This window comes from Neoarius graeffei, chromosome 11, assembly GCF_027579695.1.
Source record: "Neoarius graeffei isolate fNeoGra1 chromosome 11, fNeoGra1.pri, whole genome shotgun sequence".
NCBI classification, from domain to species: Eukaryota; Metazoa; Chordata; class Actinopteri; order Siluriformes; family Ariidae; genus Neoarius; species Neoarius graeffei.
Window position 1 is genome coordinate 7774540 of NC_083579.1, and position 10228 is coordinate 7784767.

At 40.4% G+C, this 10228-nt stretch overlaps 1 protein-coding gene across 3 annotated transcripts in view; it reads left to right on the forward strand.

The window, feature by feature from the left end:
- Window positions 1–10228, forward strand: part of si:ch211-15d5.11 (nuclear receptor coactivator 7) — a 57250-nt gene that overhangs the window by 33525 nt on the left and 13497 nt on the right. For all 3 annotated transcript variants that reach the window (XM_060933348.1, XM_060933350.1, XM_060933351.1), the window contains one exon: window positions 3423–3597. In XM_060933348.1, coding sequence (XP_060789331.1) covers window positions 3423–3597 — 175 coding nt within the window. The remainder of the gene's footprint in view (window positions 1–3422; window positions 3598–10228) is intronic.

The following is a 10228-nucleotide window of genomic DNA, read 5'->3' on the forward strand; positions in this document are numbered from 1 at the left end:
GCACCCTGTGATGCAGCGTGAGCAGGAGTTTGAAAAGATGTAGTTGGCTGGATTTACACGTCTCGAAGGAAGCACGTGTTCACCTTTCTACGTTGGTAGGTGTCGTATTTGATATGATGCGGGTGGGAATTGGCGGGGGGAGGAGAAAAAGCCTGAAATTAATTATGTACCAACATTTACTACTACGAACAATGTTAGTTATTTAACAAAAAATCCTTATTTAAAATCTATATCGGCTGTAAGCCATGTATGACCAGATTGAGTGGAATAACTGTTTTATTCTATCCACGTTCACTGGATTTTGAGAAACGGGGCATTTTTATTCACATTTTTTTGCAAATTCCATAAATAAAAACTTTTATACAAAACGTCCGACAAAATAATTTAAAAAAAAAAAGCATTGGCTGCCAGTTGAATTTAGAATTATGTTCAAGATTAATCTACTTACTTTTAAATGTCTGCATGGTCTCGCGCCTTCCTTCCTACCTACAAGAGCTTTTGACAGTGTATCCTAGACCTAGAAGAACCTTGCGTTCCTTTACTTTTGCTATACGGCTTGTCCCAGTCGCCTGAACAGTGCTGAGCGTAAATGAGTGCACCCCCTTTGAAAAGTACCATTTTAAACAATATCTCAATGAACACAAACAATTTCCAAAATGTTGACAAGTTTAATATAACATCTGTTTAACTTATAACGGGAAAGTAAGGTTAATAATATAACTTAGATTACACATTTTTCAGTTTTACAAAAATGAGTACACCCCACAACAAAAACTACATCATCTAGTACTTTGTATGGCCTCCATGATTTTTAATGACAGCGCCAAGTCTTCTAGGCATGGAATGACCAAGTTGGCGACATTTTGCAACATCAATCTTTTTCCATTCTTCATCAACGACCTCTTTTAGTGACTGGATGCTGGATGGAGAGTGATGCTCAACTGGTCTCTTCAGAATTCCCCATAGGTGTTCGATTGGGTTCAGATCAGGAGACATACTTGGCCACTGAATCACTTTCACCCTGTTCTTCTTCAGAAATCCAACAGTGGCCTTAGATGTGTGTTTAGTCATGTTGCACGACGACCAAGGGCACGGAGTGATGGTAGCATCTTCTCTTTCAGTATAGAGCAATACGTCTGTGAATTCATGATGCCGTCAATGAAATGCAGCTCCCCGACACCAGCAGCACTCATGCAGCCCCACATAAGGACACTGCCACCACCATGTTTCACTGTAGGCACCAGGCATTTTTCTTTGTATTCCTCACCTTTGTGACGCCATCAGTTCCAAAAACATTTATCTTGGTCTCATCACTCCAGAGTATAGAGTCCCAGTAGTCTTCATCTTTGTCAGCATGGGCCCTGGCAAACTCTAGGCGGGCTTTTTTGTGCCTGGGCTTTAGGAGAGGCTTCTTTCGTGGACGGCGTCCATGCATGCCATTCCTCTGCAGTGTACGCCGTATTGTGTCACGGGAAATAGTCACCCCAGTTTGGCTTTCTACTTCTTTAGATAACTGCAGTGAACTTGCATGCCGATTTTCTTCAACCCTTCATCAGAAGACGCTCCTGTCGAGGTGTTAACTTCCGTGGACGACCTGGACGTCTCTGTGAGATGGTTGCAGTTCCATCTTAAATTTTTGTACCACTTTTGCTACAGTATTCTGACTGATAAGTAAAGCTTTGCTGATCTTCTTGTAGCCTTCACCTTTGTGGTGGAAAGAAATTCTTTTCTTTGGGGAATTCTGAAGAGACCAGTTGAGCATCACTCTCCATCCAGCATCCAGTCACTAAAAGAGGTCGTTGTTGAAGAATGGAAAAAGATCGATGTTGCAAAATGTCGCCAATTTGTTCATTCCATGCCTAGAAGACTTGGTGCTGTCATTAAAAATCATGGAGGCCATACAAAGTGCTAGATGGAGTAGTTTTTGTTGTGGGGTGTACTCATTTTTGCACCACCCTAATTTGAGTAAAACTGAAAAACGTGTAATTTAAGTTATATTATTAACCTTACTTTCACGTTATAAGTTAAACAGATGTTATATTAAACTTGTCAACATTTTGGAAATTGTTTGTTCATTGAGATATTGTTTAAAATGTTACTTTTCAAAGGGGGTGCACTCATTTACGCTCAGCACTGTATGGCTTTAGGTCTTCACATGCTCCGTTTCTTTGGAATAAATTGCCTGACTGTGTGCACTTCCGAGAACGTTAATGTTTTCAAAGCTAGACTTAAGACGCATCTTTTTAGGCTCGCTTTTCATCTATAGCTGTTTTGGTGTTTAGCCTTTTTAATTAGCTATTGATTGATCTCATCTCATCTCATCATCTCTAGCCGCTTTATCCTTCTACAGGGTCGCAGGCAAGCTGGAGCCTATCCTAGCTGACTACGGGCGAAAGGCGGGGTACACCCTGGACAAGTCGCCAGGTCATCACAGGGCTGACACATAGACACAGACAACCATTCACACTCACATTCACACCTACGGTCAATTTAGAGTCACCAGTTAACCTAACCTGCATGTCTTTGGACTGTGGGGGAAACCGGAGCACCAGGAGGAAACCCACGCGGACACGGGGAGAACATGCAAACTCCACACAGAAAGGCCCTCGCCGGCCCCGGGGCTCGAACCCGGACCTTCTTGCTGTGAGGCGACAGCGCTAACCACTACACCACCACGCCGCCCTCTATTGATTGATTAGTTATTTAATTATTATTTACTAGTTTGTGATTGTAAAGCACTTGGAGCATATTTTGTATAGGTGCTGTATAAATTTTTATAATTATTATGTTACATTTCCGCTTAGAATGTAAACAAACTGGCGAAATGACAGTAGCAATTTGTGAAAAATGCGATAATACTTTTGAAAAATAAAATCAAATAGTTTTATTCCGTATTTTTGGGGGGGTTTGTTTTCGAGTAGAGTTTTTATTTGGTTGGTTCAGCAACACGCACCGCCGTTTTCTTCTTTAGGGTTTGTTGCTGGTTGGCAAACCAACTTAAAGGTGCATTATCGCCACTAACTGGGCTGGATTGTGCAACAGGAGATATTTGGGGGGGGGGCTATTTCTTCTTTTAGCTATTTCTGTTTCTTTTAAATACTTGCTAACAAAGTGATATATCTGACTTGATGTGCGCCGCCATTTTGTTTTTCTCTACTCACTGTAGATGAGCTGATATCCTAGTAGTAGAGTAGCCAATCGGAGCACGTGATTGCTCATATCCAGTGCATGTGGATAGAAAAGTCCGTGCTAATCAGAAAACCCCCAGCGTTTTTAATTTTTCTGAGTGTGCACGATTTGTTCACTGTACCCAGAAGCAGGTCTTCTAATTATTGTGATGTTGCTGCTCTGTCCAAGGCGGATCTTTGTAGTCGATCATTCAGTCTTTACTGGTTCTCCATGCTCTTTGGTTTTCTGAACAGTTCAGACGAGCTGTACGCGTACCTGACTCAACACTGGCCTGACCTGTGCATCCTGGAAGGCGGCGGCGAGGAAGAGGAGGCAGAGCGCGATGAAGACGACTTTGTGATCCTCAGCGAAGGAGAAGACGAAGGAGAGGAATCCAACAGGGACGGACGCACCGGAGACGAGTGGGAGGTGTGTAGAAGTGTGTGAGGGCCAGGGCTCAAAATTAACTTTTTTTTTTCTTTGTGTCCCCCAGTGGTCCCGAATTCTGTGTTGTATTGTCCCGAATGGAAGCAATAGTGTCCCCATTTTTTTCCTCTCTGAAATAACCAGTGGTTAATATTATCATATGAAGTTACTATTATATTTGTAACTATGCGATTTTGAACCCTTTATATCATTTTTACAATAAGTCACAAGACACAAGTGACACATGTCCAATACATCATCTACTTCAAAATTACAGTTATTGCATTTTCAGTTTATTAAACTTTGGCGATCTCACTGTATGAATAGATACCCGTTTATTTAAAGGGGCCAACTAGCTCATTCAGAAAATGTTTCAACTCCCAACATCTGCAGTTCACTTTAGCTGAAAATAAGACCCCTTTTATGTTCATTTCATCTACTTATACCTTGAATATCTGTTGGCATATATAAGGCCAACTTATCATTTTCACTATTACCGTTATCCATTTTTATTTAATATACCTGTTTCCCCATTCAGAGATGTTTTGAAAGCCATCAGCCATACCATCAATGGATGAAATGCACACCCATGTTGCAAGCAGTACAAGAGAAGGTTTGACCCAAAAAACGAAATATTTTAATCCAGTCTACAGTGTAAAATAAAGGAAAAACGCCGTCCAATCATATCGAGGTACCACCTCAAAATGATTGGATACTGACACGTCAATCAGACTGAAGCCCGCGACTAGCCCGGCCCTTCTGTGTGTGTGTGAGAGCGAGCAGAGTGTCACACAGAGCGCAGGATTCTCTCAGTGCGCTCCTTCCAAACAACGGGGATTTACACGAAAACGGAAGGAGATATTCACAAAATTCTTTCACAGTGAGCGCCACAAGGCTCTCCTGAACACATGGATGTAATTTTTTTTTTTTTGTCTGTAGTGTAAAAAATGAGGTCACTAGAGCGAGTTAAAAACGAGTGACTTTTCTGCCACGTTTATAATGGGAGTCTATGAGGCTGCGCGGCTGTGCTCTCGTTACTTTCAGGCTTCTCATTCAAAAACTGTAAATCCTATCGCTCAGGTAGACACATTGTGTGAATCAGGACAAGTGTGGCTACTACTTTTGAGAAAATTATGTGTGTGGAGTGAAAATTGGGGCTGAAAACACAGTTTAAATGAGAAAGTTTGAGCTATTTTTCCAAGCTCTTTACGCTCTAACTTAACGAGCTCCACTGGTGTGTAACGCAATAGACACCCATTATAAAGCCGGGCTTTCTCAGGCTTTATAAGGGGGAGGAGGGGTGGAGACGCGGGGGGTGGGAGTGTTTCTTGTCAAAATATGGCTTGCGGGAACCGTTATTCCAAAATCTTGTACTGCACCTTTAATGTAGAACTTTTTTTTTCTAGATCTATTTTTTTCCCATTGTCCCGGGATTGTCCCAGATATGATAATTTTGTGTCCCGATGACATTTTTTATGGTCCCCGGGATGTCGGGACACCGTTAGTTTTGAGCACTGGTGAGGGCGTGCCGTATGCTGTCGGAAAGACGGGTACTAAATTTGTTGCTGGAGCGAAACCATCAAGCATACACTCTCTTCATCTCTTTAGTGTGCATCGTTTACCGAGAATAGCTGTAGCTTTAAAGCTTTACTTTAAAAGATGAGTATGTGCTTTAAACCTTAGTACATCATGTTCATGTTTCCGGGTGAAAGATTCACAAGGAAAGGTACACCTGAGTGTACCACAAGAAAATGTTTTTATTTCATCGTTTTATCAAAAACGCTTCTACGGCAACTCTGGCGAAGTGAATCAGCGATTCGACTCATCTGAAGGAAGTGAATCAAGCATTAATTTTTATTGCGTTGTATTAACAGCATTTAGCAGACGCTCTTATCCAGAGCGACATATAACACGCCCAGAGCAGCCCGGGGAGCAGTTAGGGGTTCAGTGCCTTGTTCAAGGGCACTTTAGCCATTCTTGCTGGTCAAGGGACTCGAACCAGCAACCTTTTGGTCCCAAAGCTGCTTCTCTAACCATTAGGCCATGGCTTTTATTCATTCATTCATGTATTTTATTCATGCAGAAATGTTCTGGAGATTTAAACCAATCAACAAAAAGAGAAATTTTATTTTTAAATATTTATTGCTTGCGATGTGTTTCTCCGTGCTGAGGTGATTTTTGACACACTTGGCGAGGGTCGACGTATTTCTGACCCATGAATGAAAGAATAAGATGATTTGATTAAATTGTATAGTAAAGCACTTTTTTTTTTTTTTTTTTTAACGTAAAAGATTAAAGCTAGACTGCCTTTCAGATTTAAATGTAGGTCATAAAAAGAATTTTCCCCGACACCCAATTATTTTGTTTAGTGGACCGAAAGCTACTGAATTCGCATCACAGACTTCCAATTTTATTCGTTTTTTAAAAATAAAAACGGAACAGTTAATGAATTTAAGGCCACATGGCCCTAAATTCTCCTCTATTTTTTTCCTGCTTCATCATGACCCAATTCAAGATACTGCGTCATGCATCACGTGGTGGGCTTTCCCTGTTCGCACAAGGCAAACAATTGTGGGATACATATTTGAAACGGGAGAAAAATGGAGGATGTGAGGGTGCGAATGATGCGTGAAAGACCGACTACATTAACGGAAAGAAAGCGAGAAGAAAAGACGTTACGTTAGATACGAAGGAAAGGAAACGCAGGACCTATAAATATCGGCGCTCAGCGAGCACCTCGGTGTGATCAGCTGTTCGTTTAGCGACAGAATGATGGACCGGTCAGCGCACACGGACTTCCTCTGTCTGCTTGACTGCGCGAAGAAGCGAGCGATTTCATGCACATTATTTGATTTAATCCCCTCAAATTAAATCACTTCCCAGCCACAGAATGGCCTGATATTTTGTGATTTATTACAGAAATAAACATATTTCAGAAGGAACTAAATTTCACCGATTTTATGAAATCGAAAGGCCGTCTGGCTTTAAAAAATTAGGTAGTGTATAAAACAATCCACAATCATAATACATAATAATAATAACTTTATTAAACACAAGATCCACTCAGCTGATGCTGGTTTCCATTGGAGAAGTGTATAAACTTTTTTTTTTTTCATAATCTATATCGACATTATTAAATTAACAAAATATATAATATAAAATGGGTAATATACAATATAGTGAGACAGACGTATGATTAATTAATAAAATTTGTATTCCGTTTATAAACCATGTATCAAAAATATCAGATAAAAAGTTCTGAAAATGCAAGGCAAGGTTTTTTTGTTTTGTTTTTTTTCTTCTTTTTTTTCCCCCCCATTCAGACTCCGAACATGATCTGAACGTGCACTTGGTTACATTTTACATTTTTGTCCAAAGTGACTTGTGTAGTTTCAATAATTTCGTACTCCAGATTTAAAAACCAACAACAAAAAAAGAAAAAGCATAGTCATTAAATACGTGAAATTTACAAAAGACCAGTTTTTAGCAAGTGCTGCCGTTTGGATTGAAGGACGGATCCTCATGAGACCCGAAATAACGTTTCATTAAATTCAGGTGAGTATTAGAGCGAATAAAATCTTTTGATATTTTTTTTTCCAGTAACCTTTTTCAAGAATCCTGTAAGAGTAAGAGAGATTTTGAAAGTATCCAAATGAAAAATCCCTTCAGTGCTCCTTCCAAAGCCACTCGTCCAAAATACATGAACGTGCACCGCCTGACTACTCCTGGAGCACAAGAGCATTGTTGTCATATCCAATTCTTTGTTTGTAATAGACGTCAGTTCCTGTAGCGATCCGCCTCAGATTTCCAGCTGAAATACAGGCGTTGAATTTGTTTACAGCCACTTCGCAGTAGTTTCTTGAGTTTCGCCTCCAAATATTCCAGATTGTTGCTCTGTATTTGGATGTTCAAACCAATCAAATTGAGAAAAAGACAAAAGGTATTCTCGGATACCAAAAGGCGGCGTTCACAAGGGTGAAAGAATGAAAAACGGACCGCGAACCTTTCACTGCGTTCGAAAGGAATTGAAAGTCCACATGCTCGTGTTTGCAGCGATGATTTTGTTAAAGCTACGTACATCAATACGTTTATGGATCTAAAACCAAATGTTCTTCTAACGTTAGATGCGTTTTCTTACGTTTTGGATGTCGGGAAACGAACCGTCGATGAAACAACAAAAACTGGTTTGTAGGTCGGCCTCGATCGAAACTCAATTTAATTTTATTCAGGTTGTTCAAGTAATTCGCATGCCGATTCATAAGTCTGAGCTGTGTTTGAAAAGTCATGAAATAAAATGTAAGTTATCGTTGCAGAAATTCCTACAGCAGCTCCGACTCGAATCACATCCGACACTTCAGCTTACGTTACGTTACGTTACTCACCCTCACGAATATTAATAAGATGATCATTGTCCTTTAGAAGTCTTATTCTGGCATCATGAACCCAACCACAAATGAAAAAGTTATCGGCTTCAAGACTTTTTTTTCCAAGCTTTCATTTGATTTCTTTGTGTAAAACGATGTTTGGACGACCAGATAAATGGAAATGAACGGAAATTGTGTGTTTGGAAAGTTGTTGAAATAGTTTAAAAATTGTGGGTTTTTTTAAGCTGTATAGGTCCAATCAATTGTATAAATATATTTATTTTTTTCATGGTCCAAATCCTGCATTCTGATTGGCTGGCGAGCAGGTCTGTATCCTATGGTACGGACCTCTGGCAACTCACTCATTCACAACAACAAACATGGTAGCATTTTTTTTTGTCAACATTTATCCTTTTTTTTAATAAGTTTTATAAGATTATCAAAAATTAGTGCTGTCAAGCGATTAAAATATTTAATCGCGATTAATGTCGCGACTGTCATAGTTAACTCGCGATTAATCGCACATTTTTGTCACATGAAAAACCATTGCAATTCTCTTATCAGCATAAAAAAGTGAATGGGCTTGCTTTGTACCAATGTTTTTTTTTGTTTTTTTTGTTTTTTTTTAAATTGCAGAGCATAACACTATGGAGCCGTAGAGGGGACATGGTGAATAAAAAAATAACAAAGCGTGGGAACGACTTATAACCCATGCGCATGCTTTGCGTTAAGGCGTGCGCTCGGGTAATTAAAAGTGAGGGGACGAGTTACTACGGCTCCGTATAACACGTCTTGTCGCAGCCACTGCAAAGTCGGGCTGGAGCCGCCGATGAGAAAACGAAACCTAAGCTGAGCACCGTGGCTCTTCGTCTCGAGGCGCGACAGCGCGCCCTGCCCGCGCTGGTTCTTTGGGGGGAGGGCAGAGGACTCTGGCTGTGCGGGGCGTGGCATTACAGTCTAGCTGTTATTGTTTTTCTAAGCAAAGTCTCTGTTCCAAGTTCCTGGCAGTTTCAAAAGCTTATGAAAAACCTACATCATGTCACAGAGCGTTAATCTCGTGATAAAAAAATTATCGCCGTTAAAATTGAGTCAAGTTAACACGTTAATAACGCGACATTTTTGACAGCACTATCAAAAATCTTATAAATTTTTGCCAGCATTTCTCAGGAGAATAGCATTAATTTTACATCATGGATAGTGACGACGACAGTGTTCACAGCGTTTTACTCCCCTGAGGAAGAAGAAATAAAACATTTTCAAGAGAAAGCTAAAAACCTCTAACTGTTGCTAATGCCGAGCAAAAACATGGCTGAATCCTGAATGACTCAATTTTGTATAAATAGGGGACTACATAGGTGGCAAAATGTAGTTTTTTCCTGCCGTGGAAGTGCACTTGTATACCGAGGAGGAAGCAATTTGCATTACAGCCGCGAATGAGGATTCAAAATGGCGGCTCGGCTTGGTTTTCCCTTTCGGGCGCTCTCGTTTTCTGTTAGAATTTGGTAAAGGAAAAAATAAATATATTATTTACCAGCTTAAGGTCGGTCCATATGGTGAAATACCGTGACCTCGGCCTTGAATACTGACCTCGGCCCAGAGGGCCTCGCTCAGTACTTTCAAGACCTCGGTCACGGCATTTCACGATACGGACCTCCCAGCTGCTAAATAACATTTTTATAATTGATATATCTCGATTTTGCTTTCGGTTAGAGTCCGTTAACATGATCAAATGTGGAATGTTTTCCACAAGACGACGACGGAGGCGTACTTGGCTCGGACGCCATCATTGATCGTTGCCCGTCACTTGAAAACCGGGCGTGAACCAGGAGGCAAAAAGTCACGTGATGTGCGAACAAAGAATGACCTCGTATCTCATTCACATGTAAGAAAACATCTAATACCGCCAACCTAATTAATGTAAACAACGAACATGGCTACTGTTAGTCCTCACAGCTAATCGACTAGCTCGCTAGATTTAGCGATACGTCTGTAATACGTCCGATTCGCCTTGTGGAAGACTCTGGTCATGTGGTCTCGGACTGAATGAAATGATTGGATGGGTTTTTTACAGCTACGTCTATGACAGATTTTTGTTTTTTCTGTTTATTTGTTTTATTCACTGCTGTTACGATATAAAGAGAATTTCAAGAAATATAACAATATGTGCATCTTAAATTACTTACCGCCGCTTTAAATTCTTTAAAAGGTTCAAATATATGGAGCTGGAAAATGTTTGACGACTACTCTGTGTGTGTGTGTGTGTGTGTGTG